General features: G+C 44.2%; 1 protein-coding gene across 1 annotated transcript in view; it reads left to right on the forward strand.

Moving 5' to 3' along the window:
• The window catches only part of LOC138370291 (pentraxin fusion protein-like), a 119,949-nt gene extending 112,792 nt beyond the window's left edge, over positions 1-7,157 (forward strand). The window contains exon 4 of the mRNA XM_069334307.1: positions 6,834-7,157. Coding sequence (XP_069190408.1) covers positions 6,834-7,046 — 213 coding nt within the window. The 3' untranslated portion in view covers positions 7,047-7,157. The remainder of the gene's footprint in view (positions 1-6,833) is intronic.
• Positions 7,158-20,563: the final 13,406 nt, after the last annotated feature.

The following is a 20,563-nucleotide window of genomic DNA, read 5'->3' on the forward strand; positions in this document are numbered from 1 at the left end:
AGATCATCCGTGCGGCTAAACGTGCTTGCAGGGCGTCTTATGTCTCCACCGTTACGTCCGAAACTCCTCTCCCACTGGTCTGGAAGCGTATCTGCAACATTGCGGGTAAGTTCGTTCCCGATGTCTCACTGGTCCTTTACCTCCATGGTGCTCTTGTGGCAGACCCGTTGCAGGTTGCGACCGAACTGGGTTCCCATTTCTCCTCTGTTAGTTCTGGTTCTCATCTCCCCCAATCCTTCCTTCTTCGTAAGCCTCTCCTTGAATCCCGTCTTTTAAATTTCTGAACTTATCTTCACCTTCCCTATAATGATCCCTTCCCTCTCTCTGAACTTCAATCTGCCCTAGCCCTTTGTGGTTTAATGGCAGCAGGCTCCGATGGCATTCATTATGAAATGCTTCGCCATCTCCCTCCATGCACGTCTCAGTATTTACTGAGTCTGTACAATCGGCTCTGGGAATCGTCGTCAGTCCCTGAAGTCTGGCTCAATGCTGTTGTCCTCCCTGTTCGGAAACCAGGGTCTCTCGGGTCATCCCCCAAGGACTTCCGCCCTATTGCCCTCACGAGTTGTGTCTGCAAGCTCTTTGAACGTATGGTTAATGTCGTTTGATGCGGTTCTTAGAACATTATCACCACCTCTCCCCTTCTTAATTTGGTTTTCGCAAGTGCCACAGCACAACGGATGTCCTGGTGAACTTGGAGGTCTATATTCGTACTGCTTTTGCTGCGAAGACCTCCGTTGTTGCTGTCCTTTTTTGACCTGGAAAAGGCTTACGACACTACCTGGCGGTATCATATGCTGTCTCAACTTCATTCTTTTGGCCTTCGTGGGAACCTCTCTCTCTTCCTCCAGAGGTTCTTCTCTCGTCGTTCCTTTCGTGTGCGGCTTGGTACTGCTCTCTCTCTGCCCCTTTTCAGCAGTATGAGGGTGTACCCCAGGGTAGTGTTCTGAGCACTACTCTTTTTCTAGTTGCCCTCAACGGTCTTCTTTCCTCTCTTTCTTCTGGCGTCTTCTCTGCTCTCTATTTTGATGATCGTACCCTTTGCTGTCGGGGTGATGATTCACCTCTCCTTCAACGGCGGCTTCAACTTGCGATTGATGCTGTGTCGTCTTGGGCCACCGATCATGGCTTCAAGTTCTCTGCGTCTAAGACTTGTGCTATGACTTTTACTCGGAAGCATGTCGTTCTTCGTCCCTCTTTGTCGCTTTATGGTCATCCCATTGTGTACAGGGATTGTGCAAAGCTTTTGGGGTTAGTCTTTGACACTCGTTTGTCTTGGTCAGCCCATATCTCTTACCTCCGAGTTAAATGCTCTAAGGCCCTTAACCTCCTTAAGGTTTTGTCCCATACTTCTTGGGGAGCGGATAGGCGCACGCTCCTCTATTTGCACTCCTCTCTCGTCCTGTCTAAACTCGATTATGGTTGCCCTGCATACTCTTCTGCTTCTCCTCCTACTCTTCCCCGTCCTGATGCTTTGCACCATACTGGGTTGCGTCTCAGCTCTGGTGCATTTCGTTCGACTCCCGCCCTCAGTTTGTATGTTGACACCGGCTTTCTCTCTCTTCAGGACCGCCGTGATCGCTACTGTCTTCGCTATCTTGCGCGGTCCTTCCAACAGCCTTCCTCTCGCTTCTGTCATGCATTGACTTTTCCTCCTCCTGTAGTTCCTGTTCCTCTTCATCGTCTCCCACTTTCTGTCCGGTTATCTCGCTTACAGGATTCTCTTTCTGTTCATATTTCTAATGTTTCTTCTCGTATTGTTCCTTCCTTACCTCCGTGGAGAGTCCCCCTTCCCAAGTTTTGTACGTCCTTGACTTGTATTCCTAAAGCCTTTACCCTTCCTACAATTCTGAAAAACCTCTTCCTTGAGCACTTTTCTTCCATCTTCACCGATGGGTCTAAGTCTGCAGACAGTGTGGGCTACTCTGTTGTTTTTCCTGACTGTACTTATATGTGTCGCCTCCATTCGGAGGCTAGCGTCTTTACGGTAGAACTTTATGCTATTCTCTATGCTCTTCGTCACTTGCTTTCTCATTCTCATTCCTCCTTTGTGGTTGTAGTTGACTCTCGTAGTGCCCCCATGGCTCTAGGGTCCTTTAATCCTGTCCATCCGGTGGTCATCGAGATTCAACATTGGCTGTTTCTTATTTCTAGTAAATTTAAATCAGTACTGTTTTGCTGGGTTCCCAGGCATATTGGTGTTTCTTTCAATGAGCGTGCGGATGCTGCCGCTAAGGAAGCTATCCGTTCTTGTCCCATCTCCCGTAAAGGCATTCCTTATTCCGACTTTTATCCTGTTATTCATTCCTCCATTCTTGCCCGTTGGCAGGGTTGTTGGTCCTCTGTGATTAGTAACAAGCTGCGTACTCTCAAACGTAGTGTGTCCCCGTGGCCTTCCTCCTACCACCGTAATCGGCGGTGGGAAACTGCTTTGGCACGGCTGCGGGTTGTCCATACTCTCTTAACCCATGGTCACTTAATGGAGCGCTGCCCTGCTCCTTATTGTCCGAATTCCGTTGTCCCTCTTACAGTTGTGCATATCCTTGTTGAATGTCCTGACTTCCAGGACGAGCGTGTGTCTTGCTTTCCGACCGTCCCTCGCGGTCACTTGTCCCTCGATAGAATTCTGGGTGAATCGAATACTTTTGATATCGTTCGCCTTATCCGTTTTTGTTCTCGTATTGGCATTCTTGGTGATATTTAGCGCCCTCTGATTATTTCGCACTTTGATGGTGCTACATATCCTTCCCGGTTTGGTGCCTTCTTTTGATAATTACCGTACCTTTTCTTTTCGGAAAGCGAGTGCGGAGACCAGTAGGGCCATCCATACGGCTAAACATGAATGTTGGGCATCTTATGTCTCCACAATTATGTCCGAAACTTCCCTACCACATATCTGGAAGCGTATCCGCATGATAGCGGGTAAGTTCGTTCCCGATGTTTCACCGGTCCTTCACCTCCGTGGTACTCTTGTGGCGGACCCATTGCAGGTCGCTACCGAACTGGGTTCCCACTTTTCTTCTGTTAGCTCTGGCCTTCATCTTCCCCAATCTTTCCTTCTTCGTAAACCTGTCCATGAGTCGCGTCCTTTAGATTTCTGCACTCGTCTTCGACTTTCCTATAACGATCCTTTCTCTCTCTCTGAACTTCGTTCTGCCCTAGCCCTCTGCGGTTCTACGGCGGCGGGCTCCGATGGTATTCATTATGAGATGCTTCGCCATCTCCCTCCGTGCACGTCTCAGTATTTACTGAGTCTGTAAAATCAGATCTGGGAGTCGTCGTCAGTCCCTGAGGACTGGCTCGATGCCGTTGTCCTCCCTGTTCGCAAACCAGGGTCTCTGGGAACTTCCCCTAAGGACTTTCGCCCTATTGCCCTCACAAGTTGTGTCTGCAAACTCTTTGAACGTATGGTTAACGTTCGTCTGATGTGGTTCCTGCAACATCACCTCCTCTTCCCTTCTCAATTTGGTTTCCGCAAGTGCCGCAGCATGACAGATGTCCTGGTGAACTTGGAGGTCTATATTCGTACTGCTTTTCCTGCGATGACCTCCGTTGTTGCCGTCCTTTTTGACTTGGAAAAGGCTTACGACACCACTTAGCAATATCATATTCTATCCCAGCTTCATTTTTTTGGACTTCGTGGTCATCTCTCTCTCTTTCTCCGCAGCTTCCTCTCTCGTCGTTCCTTTCGGGTGCGCCTTAGTACTGCTCTCTCTGCCTCTTTTCAGCAATACGAAGGTGTGCCCCAGGGTAGTGTTCTGAGCACTACTCTTTTTCTGGATGCCCTCAATGGTCTTCTTTCCTCTCTTTCTTCAGGTGTCTTCTCCGCTCTCTATGTCGATGATCTTACCCTTTGCTGTCAGGGTGATGATTTGCCTCGCCTTCAGCGCCGGCTTGAACTTGCGATTGATGCCGTGTCGTCTTGGGCCACCGATCACGGCTTCAAGTTCTCTACTTCTAAGACTTGTGCCATGTCTTTTACTCGGAAACGGGTCGCTCTTCGTCCCTCTTAGTCACTTTATGGTCATCCCCTTGTGTACAAAAATTCCGCGAAGCTTTTGGGGTTATTCATTGACACTGTTTTGTCTTGGTCTCCCCATATTTCTTACCTCTGTGTTGAGTGCTCTAAGGCCTTACCTTCCTTCGGGTATTATCCCATACCTCTTGGGGAGCGGATAGGCGCACTCTCCTTGCTTTACATTCCTCTCTCGTCCTGTCTAAACTCGATTATGGTTGCCCTGCTTACTCGTCTGCTTCTCCTTCTACTCTTCGCCGTCTTGATGCTTGCGCCTCAGTTCTGGTGCCTTTCGTTCGACTCCCGTCCTTAGCTTGTATGTTGACACTGGCTTCCTGTCTCTCCAGGACCGCCGTGATCGCTACTGTCTTCGCTATCTTGCGTGGTCCTTACAACATCCTTTCTCTCGCCTCTGTCGTGCTTTAACTTTTACCCCTCCTGCGGTTCCTGTTCCTCTTCACCACCTCCCTCTTTCTGCCGATTATCTCGCTTACAGGATTCCCTTTCCGTTCGTGTTTCTAATGTTTCTCCTCATGTTCTTCCTTCTTTGCCCCCGTGGAGAGTCCCCCTTCCGCAGTTTTGTACATCCTTGACCCGCATCACTCAAACTTTTACCCCTCCTATGGTTCTAAAAGGCCTTTTCCTTGAGCACTTTTCTTCTCACTCCCGCTCCGTTTCTGTCTTCACCGATGGGTCTAAGTCTGCGGATGGTGTTGGCTACTGTTGTTTTTCCTGATCCCACTTATATGTGTTGCTTGCTTCTGGAGACTAGCATCTTTACAGCGGAGATTTATGCTATTCTCTATGCTCTTCGTCTCCTGCTTTCTCGTTGTCAGTCTTCCTTTGTAGTTGTTGTTGACTCTCATAGTGCCCTCATGGCTCTCGGGTCCTTTAATCCGGTTCATCCAGTAGTTGTCGAGATCCAGCATTGCCTGTTTCTTGTTCACAGTAAATTTAAGTCGGTTGTGTTTTGTTGGGTTCCCAGCCATATTGGCGTGTCTTTCAAAGAGTGTGCGGATGATGCTGCCAAGGAAGCTGTCCGCTCTTGTCCCATCTCTCGTAAAGGTATTCCATATTCCGACTTTTACCTGGTTATCCATTCCTCCATCCTTACCCGTTGGAAGCCTTCTTGGTCGTCTGTTACTGGTAACAAACTACGTACTCTTAAATGTTATGTTTCCTCGTGGCCGTCCTCCTACCACCGTAACCGATGATGGGAAACAGCTCTGGCGAGGTTGCATATTGGTCATACTTGCTTAACCCATGGTCACTTGATGGAGGGCCGCCCTGCTCCTTATTGTCCTAATTGCGTTGTCCCTCTTACGGTCGTGCATGTCCTTCTTGAATGTCCTGACTTCCAGGACGAGCATGTGTCTTGCTTTCCAACCACCCCTCGCGGTCACCTGTCCCTCGATAGAATTCTTGGTGACTCTGATACTTTTGATATCGTTCGCCTTATGCGTTTCTGTTCTCATATTGGCATCCTTGCTAATATTTAGCGCCCTCTGATTATCCCGCACATTTGATGGTGCTACATAACCTTCCCGGTTTGGTGCCTTCTTTTTGATAATTACTTACTTAATATAGCGCCACCCTGCTCCATATTGTCCAAATTGCATTGTCCCTCTTACAGTCGTGCATATCCTGGTTGAATGTCCTGACTTCCAGGACGAGCGTGTGTTTTGCTTTCTGACCGTCCCTCGCGGTCACTTATCCCTCAATAGAATTCTTGGTGACTTGGATACTTTTTATATCGTACGCCTTATGCGTTTTTGTTCTCATATTGGCATCCTTGGTGATATTTAGCGCCCTCTGATTATTCCGCACATTTGATGGTTCTACATAGCCTTCCCGGTTTGGTGCCTTCTATTGATAATTACTTACTTACTTGTTTGATAAACTGTGCACTTGAGACAGTTAATAAGAACACCCCAATATATAGCACAACAAAAAGTTTTCAGAATGTTTCACACCACTATCAAGCAACATTTAAAATTTACATAAATTATTTTAGGGAATAATACATTCATTATATATTTAAACATGATATTAGTATTTAGTGGAATGCATAAGGAGTCAAATTGTGTTAAAAAGAGCGATTTTTAGAAAATTTGGAAAACTACTTTTTTTCTGATATTTAGAATATCAAAATGTATTTTGAAGGTTTCATTCAGCAATTAAATATCATTCACAATTTATTAATGAATTTAAAAAAAACAGCATAAAATTTATATTTAAACATGTAAAAACTATTTGTAATACATTAGGAACAAAATAGTTCTAGAAAAAAACATTTATTATAAAACTTATATGTTTGGATTTTTGGATTATAAGTTTCTCAAATGCTCTCCTGCACCATTCTCAATGCAAATTATTCCTACACCTATGGGAGAAGTTAGATGAAAGTTTTCAACATGTTTTGTGTTTGCTGGGTTTAGGCTTGGCTACTGGTACTTGTTGCTTTGATTGTCATCATGTGCAAGGCAAGGATTCAGTGACACACTGTCTGTAGTCTGAATTGTTTGTAGTAATACATCAAATGTATTATCTTTCTGAAGTGGAGCTTCTCGGCTGGTGTGTAGGAGCAGCGATTGCATACTTATATTCTAAGACTTATCCCAGGAGTGAACTACGTGACGGAGGCTTCATTACCATTTCCAGCAATGTGCAATTATTACATATATATTATTTTCAAATTTACTACTTTTCACTCTGACTGTATAGCTTGTACTTGTGAATAATGAAACAATACATATATCTTAATTTTCAAATTTGTTGTTGACTTTTATAAACATTTCAATACTTGTGAATATCTCAGGTCCGAGTTGGCAACACCCGAGAAGAGTCTGGCCACTTCTCCTCCTTCAGGCTATTCTCCACCTACAATGAATACTACAGCGACACCCTGGAGACCCTCTGCTGCTACAGGAGAGACGGTGTTGCTGGCAGGTACATCAGTATCCAGCGGGTCACTCCGGAAGATGACATGCTGCATATGGTGGAAGTTCAAGTTTTAGTCTTACAAGAGTAATAATAATTGATCAATGGCAACTGCATTGATCTAGACGAGAAATAGTTATCTCTAATAAATTGAGATCTGCAGAAACACAACTAACAGACTAACATAAAATAAATACTACTGAACGACAAAAAGGAAATAAAACCTAGTTTTTAATTTCGCAAAAACTTTTGAGATTTTTAGTGAAATATCATGGGTGGAAAAATTTATGTTTGAATTATATATTGAGTATGAATCCCTATATTTATGGATCGTAATGGTACCAAGATCAACTGGTGGCATAAGAAGGCCACCAAGGGTTCCCCCCTTCGCCCCTTCCTTAGCTTACCCAGCAACACATTCTGGTCACCATTTATTGTCTATGTGATAGTGTTAGGCTAGGAGGCAAGGAGCTCATTTAGGCATGAATTGGTGGTGGAACATAAATATGTAGATGTGGCGACGTTAGTGTATCTGGGAATAATAGCTGGTTTTCAAGAAGCCAGAAACGAACTTTGAATCATCTAGCTGAGAGTGTTGCCAGAGACGCGAGGTGTGTCCTTGCCAGTTTGACAGTTGGAGCTGCCAGCTGATTGTGTTGCCAGAGGCGCGAGGTGTGTGCCCGCCGCGTGACATGTGGACCCAGTCAGCTGACCGTGTTGCCAGAGACGCGACGAGAGAAGGTTGCCACCATCTGAAATTTCCACCTGATTATTTCCCTATACAAGTATATATATTTTTCTTCAGTAAATTTTTAATCTTACCTATGTGTTTGAGTGAGCCTCCATTCTCTAGGGCTATTTTGAGTGAAAATTGGACTTGTGTCACCTTGCACTGCACATGAGACTGCATCCTTAAATTAAGATAACTAATGAGACTGACTGACATGTTGCTGGGACACGAGTATAAACCCTTAGCTGGCGACCTAGGGCAGACCAGTGTGACGGTGTTCCCCCCTTTATATTTCTCCCATGCCAGCTGTAAAAGTCATATCCACTTTACCCGCACGTTCTCTATGTTGCGGGCAACAATTTGACGTATGTGGGAGCATGTAGTGTTCTCGCGTTGGCGACAAATTCGTAAAAGAAGAGTATTTTGGCCTGTGGTTTAGGCCCTTTAGGACGCCAATATGGCGCCGGTCCCTCCATTCTCCCACCAAAACTGTATGACGTCAGTGGCACCAGATTGGTCACGAACAGTGACATGGCACAGGGAGCCAATGAAAACCGCCCCTGGCAAGTATGATGTCATGAGAGTAAGGGGGTCCAGAGATCGCGCCTCTGTGGCGCCACTAGTTTGACACGACACGTTGACGAGGTTGGATGTGTGAAAGTTCTCCCTGTCAGTTTGACAGTTGTACCCTGCTCCCGTGGATTTTACGCGTCAATCGTAGTCTGCAAGTACGCTGTGAGGTCTTCTTTCGTTCATGTGATGGACTGAAGAGGGAATCGACGGAATATTGAGCAACACGTGCTCCAGGGACAGGTGCTCTGCAAGAAGAAGTGAAGTCTGTGCAGTGACATATGTGACGTCTGAGGCAGTTCACCCATCTAGTGACGACGTAGCGGCTGGGCCAATCCACTGGGAAGCAGTGGAAGGAGAAAACTAATTGGGAATCAGGACGACTGCAGCCGAGAAGTAGGACTGCAGACGTAGTTGCGAGGAGAAGTCGACGGCCAGAAGACCGACTCCAACCCTTCAAGAAGTTGTGGAGGAGCACGGACCTGCGGAGGGCAGAGCACGGTGACGACGCGTTTATTTTGGGATGTTGATTGGGTTCCTTTGAGAGAGCATCACAGCGTGTGTGGGGGCGTTCCCTACAACGAGTCGAGAGCCGGGAGCAGGAGCTGCAATTCAGCTCTCACCGGAGGGCGAACCCACATCTGTGAGGTGGAAGTAGGTGATTCTAGTTTCCCTCCCAATTCCCCTTTAGTCAGTTATATTTAGCCAGAGTATCTTATATGTCGTGAGCAAGGCTCACCAATGTCTATGTCACAGTAGGACACAGTTGTGAAGAGTGAGGCTGTGGAAAACTCTCACGGAATATATATTTGTGGTGTGTGTGAGAGCACCTTTGATCATTGAAGAGATTTGCTGTGTCATGGATGATTTCTTTCATGTGACATTAATAGTATAACTTATGCCAGAGAATATATATATATATATATATAAGTGTACCAGTTATTGGTGTTAGGCTGTGTGCCCAGTATTATCTTATTATTATTTATATTGATCGATATATATATATGTGCTGGAGTGTTGGATAACATTTTCATGTGTACAGTGATTTGTCGTGTTATCGCCTTTGAAAGGAATTACTGAGTCTAAGGCCAGTACCGTGGTTAATTGCATTCATTGTCATTATCATGATCTGCCGTGCATAACGCCTTTACAGTGAATTATCGTGTTTATTGCTGTAGAAACGATTTATTGAGCTTGAGACCAGTGAAGTGACTCATTGCGTTCTATTGTCTTTATAGTAAATATTGTGTTGAATGCAAATATAGTGATTACTGTGAATTTAAAGAAACAGGCACATAACGCCAGGAAACAAGTACAGAAGCATTCACACAGTGAGGGGGGCCGCTCAGCTGATATTGACAGGTGGGGGAGTGTTGCCCTCTTGATGAGTTCCAGTTTTATGAAGAGAGAGTGACTTACTGCCATGTGCTTGTTTTTACCTTGTGTGTTTTTAAGTAAAATACAAAACTACCTTCGCGTTTGTATTATCCCTCCATATCTTGTTGCTATAGAACAGTTGGAAAAAGTGAGAGTGATAGAGATACATACCTGCCTGTGACCAGTTTTAACGAGTAAGCTCTCTGCCACTAGTACCACAATCCCACAATACCACTAACGTGTTACTGGACACGGGAAACACCAGTTGGCGACCTTGCAGTTAGTAGTAGATCCCTTGTCGGGGTGGGCACACAGTTGGGAGAGAGCAGACTGTGTTCTCACTCATCTTTGGCTATAAGGCCAGCTGGAGATCGACTGGGATACTCTCCTGGCAAACAGTGGCTCCGCGAGGATTGAGTGAAGACCCGCAGGGCTACAGTGAGTAACAGTTATCGCTAATACTACTGGGTGGTGTCTATGTAGAGAGAGCGACACCCCGACGTTGGCGACCGTTGACAGGATATTAAGTACGATCATTTATACTTATACTTACAACTAAGGTAAACCCCGACATTGGCGATCCTGCCAGGATTTCGGGATTTAGTTCTTGTACACCGTTACTCACTTACGACGTACTCCGACAATAGCGACCTTGCAAGGATTAAGTATTTAGCATAACGATCAGGATAACGATCAAGATTATGATTGCAATTGTGGTACTTTACAGTGGTATTAGGTATCAGGTACAGGTTATCACTCGTAGCACAAGATGGAGTATGAGAAGGTAGCAAGGTTCATTGACACTAGAGATGAGCAGGTGCTGGAGGATTGCACCAAGGCGTAGCTGCAGTCGATAGCTGACCACTTTGGGATAAAGTTGAGATCTTCCAAAGTGGGAAAGAGGAGACTTGAGATCATGGCACAGCTCAGGGCCCGAGATAAGGCTTTGGGGGAGGAACGGCCACAGACACCCGCCAGCGTGGGAGAACATTTGAGCATTGGTGGGAGCAGTAGGGGATCCAGCGGCAGCAGGCACAGCGTCAAGCTGGAGATATTGAAGCTGCAGCTGGAGGCACAGCTGTGCAGGGAAGAGCGAGAAGCAGAAGTACAGCTGAAACGAGAAGAGCGAAAGGCACAGCAGCGCAAAGAAGAGTGAGAGGCACAGCTGCGCAAAGAAGTACGAGAGGCACAGCTGCGCAAGGAAGAGGGAGAGGCACAGCTGAAACGGGAAGAGCGAGAGGCATAGCTGCGCAAGGAAGAGCATGAGGCACAGATAAGACGGGAGGAGCGCGAGCTAGAAGCTAAACTGAAACAGCAAGAGGTTGAAGCTAACAAAGAGGTTGAGCTGAAGCGAGCTGAGCTTGGGCTAGCCCCACCTGCCCCGCCACAGCAGGAAGACCGCCGAGTGAGAGAGCGAGATTTGCTGGTCTTTGTACCAAGCGAAGCTGAAGGTTTCTTTGACCACTTCGAGAGGGTCGCTACCTTGAAGAAGTGGCCGAGGGCGGAGTTGGTTCAGAGTAGACTCACCGGTGAAGCTCGCGAAGCCTACAACATGCTCGACCACAGGGAGTGTACCAACTACGATGCTGTGAAGAGAGATGTGCTCCACTCTTTCAAGCTAATGCCAGAATGTTACAGGAAAAGGTTCAGGGAATGTACCCGTTTGCCAGGAAAATCTTATGCAGAGACGGCGAGAGACATGGAGAGAAAGTTCCTGAAGTGGCTGGAATCCGAAGGAGCGAAGTCGGTTGAAGATGTCAAGAGGCTGATGGTCATGGAGAAGTTTATGTCCGTGCTCTCTCCTGAGATCAGGGTTAGAGTAAAGGAGGCGGACATAAAGGACCTGAGGGCCGCTGCCGACAGACCTGACATGCTGGAAGAAGCCTTACGACCACGCCGAGAGGGACAGCACCGACCGCCAGTATACTCCGGATATGGGAGAAGTTATAGAAGGACGGACGGGTGGAGGACAGGAGCGAGTTCTCCCAAGTCCCACCTCTCGAGTGGAGACAGTAGAGGATCAAAGAGTGCTGTGGAGTCGGTAAAGAAGTCCTTTGCTGAGAGTTCAGGAGCTGTTGCTGTGACGAAGGAGACGACGGAAGGCGCGAGGAAGACCCACGGAGCGACGCCCTCTGGAGGCGTTGCCAGGGTGAACGGTGGTGGAAGATCCCCGCCAAGGAAGTCCCGCTACTACAATTGTGGGGGATTCGGACACTTCTCGCGGGAATGCAGACGCCCTAAGCAGCAGGGGAACGTTGCTTTCGTGAGGGTAGAGGACCAGATGGCCGAGAGGGTGCGGGATGAACCCGTTCTGAGTGGGGAGAAAAGAGTTCACCCTTTCGTGTGTGAGGGAACCGTAAGGATGGGGGACGCAGACCCTTTTCCGGTGAAGATATTGAGAGACACTGGGGCAGATTTTACCCTGGTGAGTAAAACCCTGTTACCCGAGGGTTACGAGAGTACCAGTGAGGGGGTGGCTGTTGTGACCACTGTGGGAGGCCCAGTGAGGATGCACCTACACCAGGTGACTCTGAATTCTAATTATGGCTACCAGATCCTAGTGGTAGGGGCCTGCGCATCAATGCCCAAGATGGAGGCACAAGTCATCCTTGGAAATAACGCATGTGGAGGATGTGACCTTCCTAACCTCGTGAAGGGCGAGGAGTGCTTGGAGCACTACAAGGAGAAAGGCGGAGTGTTAGACTCGCTGCGGTGGCGTTCCCTGTATGCGCTGTGATCCCAAGGCGGTGCGATGGACACGGAGGGAGTGGATCGGATAGGGCTGGGGAAGAGACGTCTGACAGCCTGGGAGTCGATCACCTCTTCGTGGAACCCGGAGAACGAGTGGAGGGCGAAGGCAGCCCGGATGGTGTGTTACAGGTGACCCTCGCCAGTTCTTTTGGAGTAGACCGCACTCGTCTGGGGGAGTTGCAACAGATAGAGTTCCCCGAACTGATTCATGAGGCCAAAGGAGGACGTGTTGGTCCTGAGAGGGCCACCCATTTTTATATACAGGACGGAATGCTGATGAGACAGTGGAGGCCTGTGAGGATGGAGAAGAATCTCTAGGTACGAGACACCAGGTAGTGTTGCCGGCCCAGTGAAGAGCGGCAGTGTTGGATCTGTCGCACTCTGTGGACTCTGCAGGTCACCTGGGGGTGACCAAGACGTTGCGTAAGATCAGGGACCATTTCTACTCGCCAGGTATGGACGCCGATGTGAGGCGTTACTGTAAGACGTGCTAACCTTGCCAGAGGGCAGGGAAGAGCCAACCGGCGATACCAAAGGCCCCGTTAGTCCCTGTTCCTGCGTTTGGGCCTGCATTTGAGCATCTGTTGGTCGATGGGGTGGGACCATTGCCACGGACGAAATGAGGAAATACCTACCTGATGACAATCATGTGTGCGTCAACCAGATTTCCGGGAGCTGTCCCGATGCGGCGTTTGACCTGCAACGATTTTTCTCTTGGGTGGGAATGCCCAGGGAAATTCAGACGGACTGTGGAAGTATATTCCAGTCCAAATGGTTCAGACAGACCGTGACAATTTGGGGAGTGACTCAGATTCGGACTAACTATATATATATATATATATATGTCGTACCTAGTAGCCAGAACTCGCTTATCAGCCTATTATGCAAGGCCCAATTAGCCTAATAAGCCAAGTTTTCATGAATTAATTATTTTTCGACTACCTAACCTACCTAACCTAACCTAACCTAACTTTTTCTGCTACCTAACTTAACCTACCCTATAAAGATAGGTTAGGTTAGGTTAGGTAGGGTTGGTTAGGTTTGGTCATATATCTACGTTAATTTAAACTCCAATAAACAAAAATTGACCTCATACATAATGAAATGGGTAGCTTTATCATTTCATAAGAAAAAAATTAGAGAAAATATATTAATTCAGGAAAACTTGGCTTATTAGGCAAATCGGGCCTTGCATAGTAGGCCGATAAGTGCGTTCTGGCTACTAGGTACGACATATATATATATATATATATATATATATATATATATATATATATATATATATATATATATATATATATATAACTGAAAACTCACACCCCAAAAATCGGGCCAGTTGCATATGTCCTGGGGACCATTCAGGCTTGTTCGCATATATATATATATATATATATATATATATATATATATATACATATATATATATATATATATATATATATATATATATATATATATATATATATATATATATATATGTATATATTTATATATATATATATGTATATATATATTTACATATATATATATATATATATATATATATATATATATATATATATATATATATATATGTCGTACCTAGTAGCCAGAACTCACTTTTTGGCCTACTATTCAAGGCCCGATTTGCCTAATAAGCCAAGTTTTCCTGAATTAATATATTTTCACTAATTTTTTTCTTATGAAATGATAAATCAACCCATTTCATTATGTATGAGGTCAATTTTTTTTTATTGGAGTTAAAATTAACGTAGATATATGACCGAACCTAACCAACCCTACCTAACCTAACCTAACCTATCTTTATAGGTTAGGTTTGGTTAGGTAGCCGAAAAAGTTAGGTTAGGTTAGGTTAGGTAGGTTAGGTAGTCGAAAAACAATTAATTCATGAAAACTTGGCTTATTAGGCAAATCGGGCCTTGCATAGTAGGCTGAGAAGTGCGTTCTGGCTACTAGGTACGACATATATATATATATATATATATATATATATATATATATATATATATATATATGTCGTACCTAGTAGCCAGAACGCAATTGTCAGTCTACTATGCAAGGCCCGATTTGCCTAATAAGCCAAGTTTTCATGAATTAATTGTTTTTCGACTACCTAACCTAACCAAACCTAACTTTTTCGGCTACCTAACCTAACCTAACCTATAAAGATAGGTTAGGTTAGGTTAGGTAGGGTTGGTTAGGTTCGGTCATATATCTACGTTAATTTTAACTCCAATAAAAAAAATCGACCTCATACATAATGAAATGGGAAGCTTTATCATTTCATAAGAAAAAAATTAGAGAAAATATATTAATTCAGGAAAACTTGGCTTATTAGGCAAATCGGGCCATGCATAGTAGGCCGAGAAGTGCGTTCTGGCTACTAGGTACGACATATATATATATATATATATATATATACATATATATATATATATATATATATATATATATATATATATATATATATATATAGATACATATATAGATATATATATATATATATATATATATATATATATATATATATATATATATATATATATATATATATATATATATATATATATATATAGATAAAGCGATAGCATCAGACTAGAAATAAAAATGAATTTTGGAGAATTGATTTTTGATTTACCTCCAACAATGAAAAGAAATGTACGAAAGATTGAGAATATTCGTGTTAGAATTATTAATCTTACTTTTTCGGTCATATTTAATAATATATGTCTACAGGAAAGACTGCTACCAAAATATACTAATATATATATATATATATATATATATATATATATATATATATATATATATATATATATATAACTGAAAACTCACACCCCAGAAGTGACTCGAACCCATACTCCCAGAAGCAACGCATCTGGTATGTACAAGACGCCTTAATCCACTTGACCATCACGACCGGACAAAATGAGGTGATAGCCGAGGCTATTTGAACCACCCCACCGCCGGCACTCGGATAGTTATCTTGGGCATAGCATTTTACCAAATCACCTCATTCTTTGGGGCAACACGTGAGGAACACAAATGCGAACAAGCCTGAATGGTCCCCAGGACATATGCAACTGAAAACTCACACCCCAGAAGTGACTCGAACCCATACTCCCAGAAGCAACGCATCTGGTATGTACAAGACGCCTTAATCCACTTGACCATCACGACCGGACAAAATGAGGTGATAGCCGAGGCTATTTGAACCACCCCACCGCCGGCACTCGGATAGTTATCTTGGGCATAGCATTTTACCAAATCACCTCATTCTTTGGGGCAACACGTGAGGAACACAAATGCGAACAAGCCTGAATGGTCCCCAGGACATATGCAACTGAAAACTCACACCCCAGAAGTGACTCGAACCCATACTCCCAGAAGCAACGCATCTGGTATGTACAAGACGCCTTAATCCACTTGACCATCACGACCGGACAAAATGAGGTGATAGCCGAGGCTATTTGAACCACCCCACCGCCGGCACTCGGATAGTTATCTTGGGCATAGCATTTTACCAAATCACCTCATTCTTTGGGGCAACACGTGAGGAACACAAATGCGAACAAGCCTGAATGGTCCCCAGGACATATGCAACTGAAAACTCACACCCCAGAAGTGACTCGAACCCATACTCCCAGAAGCAACGCATCTGGTATGTACAAGACGCCTTAATCCACTTGACCATCACGACCGGACAAAATGAGGTGATAGCCGAGGCTATTTGAACCACCCCACCGCCGGCACTCGGATAGTTATCTTGGGCATATCATTTTACCAAAACACCTCATTCTTTGGGGCAACTTTGTTGCCCCAAAGGCGCAACTTTGTTGCGCAAACTTGTTGCGCAACAAAGGCGCAACTTTGTTGCGCAAAGTGGGCAACTTTGTTGCCCACTTTGGGGCAACTTTGTTGGTCAAGTGGATTAAGGCGTCTTGTACATACCAGATGCGTTGCTTCTGGGAGTATGGGTTCGAGTCACTTCTGGGGTGTGAGTTTTCAGTTGCATATGTCCTGGGGACCATTCAGGCTTGTTCGCATTTGTGTTCCTCACGTGTTGCCCCAAAGAATGAGGTGATTTGGTAAAATGCTATGCCCAAGATAACTATCCGAGTGCCGGCGGTGGGGTGGTTCAAATAGCCTCGGCTATCACCTCATTTTGTCCGGTCGTGATGGTCAAGTGGATTAAGGCGTCTTGTACATACCAGATGCGTTGCTTCTGGGAGTATGGGTTCGAGTCACTTCTGGGGTGTGAGTTTTCAGTTGCATATGTCCTGGGGACCATTCAGGCTTGTTCGCATTTGTGTTCCTCACGTGTTGCCCCAAAGAATGAGGTGATTTGGTAAAATGCTATGCCCAAGATAACTATCCGAGTGCCGGCGGTGGGGTGGTTCAAATAGCCTCGGCTATCACCTCATTTTGTCCGGTCGTGATGGTCAAGTGGATTAAGGCGTCTTGTACATACCAGATGCGTTGCTTCTGGGAGTATGGGTTCGAGTCACTTCTGGGGTGTGAGTTTTCAGTTGCATATGTCCTGGGGACCATTCAGGCTTGTTCGCATTTGTGTTCCTCACGTGTTGCCCCAAAGAATGAGGTGATTTGGTAAAATGCTATGCCCAAGATAACTATCCGAGTGCCGGCGGTGGGGTGGTTCAAATAGCCTCGGCTATCACCTCATTTTGTCCGGTCGTGATGGTCAAGTGGATTAAGGCGTCTTGTACATACCAGATGCGTTGCTTCTGGGAGTATGGGTTCGAGTCACTTCTGGGGTGTGAGTTTTCAGTTGCATATGTCCTGGGGACCATTCAGGCTTGTTCGCATTTGTGTTCCTCACGTGTTGCCCCAAAGAATGAGGTGATTTGGTAAAATGCTATGCCCAAGATAACTATCCGAGTGCCGGCGGTGGGGTGGTTCAAATAGCCTCGGCTATCACCTCATTTTGTCCGGTCGTGATGGTCAAGTGGATTAAGGCGTCTTGTACATACCAGATGCGTTGCTTCTGGGAGTATGGGTTCGAGTCACTTCTGGGGTGTGAGTTTTCAGTTGCATATGTCCTGGGGACCATTCAGGCTTGTTCGCATATATATATATATATATATATATATATATATATATATATATATATATATATATATATATATATATGTATATGTCGTACCTAGTAGCCAGAACTCACTTCTCAGCCTACTATTCAAGGCCCGATTTGCCTAATAAGCCAAGTTTTCCTGAATTAATATATTTACTATAATTTTTTTCTTATGAAATGATAAAGCAACCCTTTTCTCTATGTATGAGGTCAATTTTTTTTAGTAGAGTTAAAATTAACGTAGATATATGACCGAACCTAACCAACCCTACCTAACCTAACCTAACCTATATTTATAGGTAAGGTTAGGTTAGGTAGCCAAAAAAAGCTAGGTTAGGTTAGGTTAGGTAGGTTAGGTAGACGAAAAAACATTAATTCATGAAAACTTGGCTTATTAGGCAAATCGGGCCTTGAATAGTAGGCTGAGAAGTGAGTTCTGGCTATTAGGTACGACATATATATATATATATATATATATATATGTATATATATATATATATATATATATATATATATATATATATATATATATATATATATATATATATATATATATACATATATATATACATATATTAGGTACGACATATATATATATATATATGTCGTACCTAATAGCCAGAACGCACTTCTCAGCCTACTATGCAAGACCCGATTTGCCTAATAAGCCAAGTTTTCCTGAATTAATATATTTTTTCTAATTTTTTTCTTATGAAATGATAAAGCTACCCATTTCATTATGTATGAGGTCAATTTTTTTTTATTGGAGTTAAAATTAACATAGATATATGACCGAACCTAACCAACCCTACCTAACCTAACCTAACCTATCTCTATCGGTTAGGTTAGGTTAGGTAGCAGAAAAAGTTGGGTTAGGTTAGGTTAGGTAGGTTAGGTAGTCGAAAAAACATTAATTCATGAAAACTTGGCTTATTAGGCAAATTGGGCCATGCATAGTTGGCTGAGAAGTGCGTTCTGGCTATTAGGTACGACATATATATATATATATATATATATATATATATATATATATATATATATATATATATATATACATATATATATATATATATATATATATATATATATATATATATATATATATATATATATATATATATATATATATATATATATTAGTATATTTTGGTAGCAGTCTTTCCTGTAGACATATATTATTAAATATGACCGAAAAAGTAAGATTAATAATTCTAACACGAATATTCTCAATCTTTCGTACATTTCTTTTCATTGTTGGAGGTAAATCAAAAATCAATTCTCCAAAATTCATTTTTATTTCTAGTCTGATGCTATCGCTGTATCTATCGATGATTTCTGTGTTGTTTACTAGGATTTCTCTGGCGATGGTTTGGTTGTGGGAAGAGATTATATGTTACTTAATGGAGCCTTGTTGCTTATGCATCGTTAAACGCCAAGAAAGAGATGTTGTTGTCTTGCCTATATACTGGGTTTTTTGGAGCTTACAGTCCCCAAGAGGGCATTTGAAGGCATAGACGACGTTAGTCTCTTTTAAAGCGTTCTGTTTTGTGTCTGGAGAGTTTCTCATGAGTAGGCTGACCGTTTTTCTGGTTTTATAGTAAATCGTCAGTTGTATCCTCTGATTTTTGGATAGACTAGAAATAAAAATGAATTTTGGAGAATGGATTTTTGATTTACCTCCAACAGTGAAAAGAAATGTACGAAAGATTGAGAAAATTCGTGTTAGAATTATTAATCTTACTTTTTCGGTCATATTTAATAATATATGTCTACAGGAAAGACTGCTACCAAAATATACTAATATATATATATATATATATATATATATATATATATATATATATATATATATATATATATATATATATATATATATATATATATATATATATATATATATATATATATATATATATATATATATATATATACCACCACACCACCCCACCACCTCCCTCGTGGGCTCATTGAATGATAGTGAACAATTTCTGTCTGTTTAGTGTATACTTTGCGGCCCCGACATACAAAGTGAATACCATGTATATATAGTGCCATAGTGAAATATACATTTCAAAGTGCCAACTCTGATACTCAGTGTCATACACACCACAAAGTATCAACCCCCGTTTATAGTGTCATACATATAACAAAGTGCCAACCCCATATTCTCAGTGTCATATATACATACCCTGGTGTACATATATATGAATGTATATTGTGTGTCATGTGTATAGCATGACACACAAACCTCACGCCTCCCCCCCAAAACGACCCCTTCCTCCCCCCCCCCCCCCCCCGCACCTCACTACCTGAGCTGACCCTCGCCCCACCGGCCTCCACACCCAGCTGATGCCTCCACACCCAGCTGATGCCTCCACACCCAGTTGCTGGCTCCACACCCAGCTGATGCCTCCACACCCAGTTGATGCCTCCACACTCAGCTGATGCCTCCACACCCAGCTGATGCCTCCACACCCAGCTGATGCCTCCACACCCAGCTGATGCCTCCACACCCAGCTGATGCCTCCACACCCAGCTGATGCCTCTACACCCAGTTGATGCCTCCACACCCAGTTGATGCCTCCACATCCAGTTGATGCCTCCACACCCAGTTGATGCCTCCACACCCAGTTGATGCCTCCACATCCAGTTGATGCCTCCACACCCAGTTGATGCCTCCACACCCAGCTGATGCCTCCACACCCAGCTGATGCCTCCACACCCAGTTGATGCCTCCACACCCAGTTGATGCCTCCACACCCAGTTGATGCCCCCACACCCAGTTGCTGGCTCCACACCCAGTTGATGCCTCCACACCCAGTTGATGCCTCCACACCCAGTTGATGCCTCCACACCCAGTTGATGCCTCCACACCCAGTTGATGCCCCCACACCCAGTTGATGCCTCCACACCCAGTTGATGCCCCCACACCAAGTTGCTGGCTCCACACCCGGTTGCTGTCTCCACACCCAGTTGCTGGCTCCACATCCAGTTGATGCCTCCACACCCAGTTGATGCCTCCACACCCAGTTGATGCCCCCACACCCAGTTGCTGGCTCCACACCCAGTTGCTGTCTCCACACCCAGT

Source organism: Procambarus clarkii, chromosome 31, assembly GCF_040958095.1.
Source record: "Procambarus clarkii isolate CNS0578487 chromosome 31, FALCON_Pclarkii_2.0, whole genome shotgun sequence".
In the NCBI taxonomy this organism is placed as follows: Eukaryota; Metazoa; Arthropoda; class Malacostraca; order Decapoda; family Cambaridae; genus Procambarus; species Procambarus clarkii.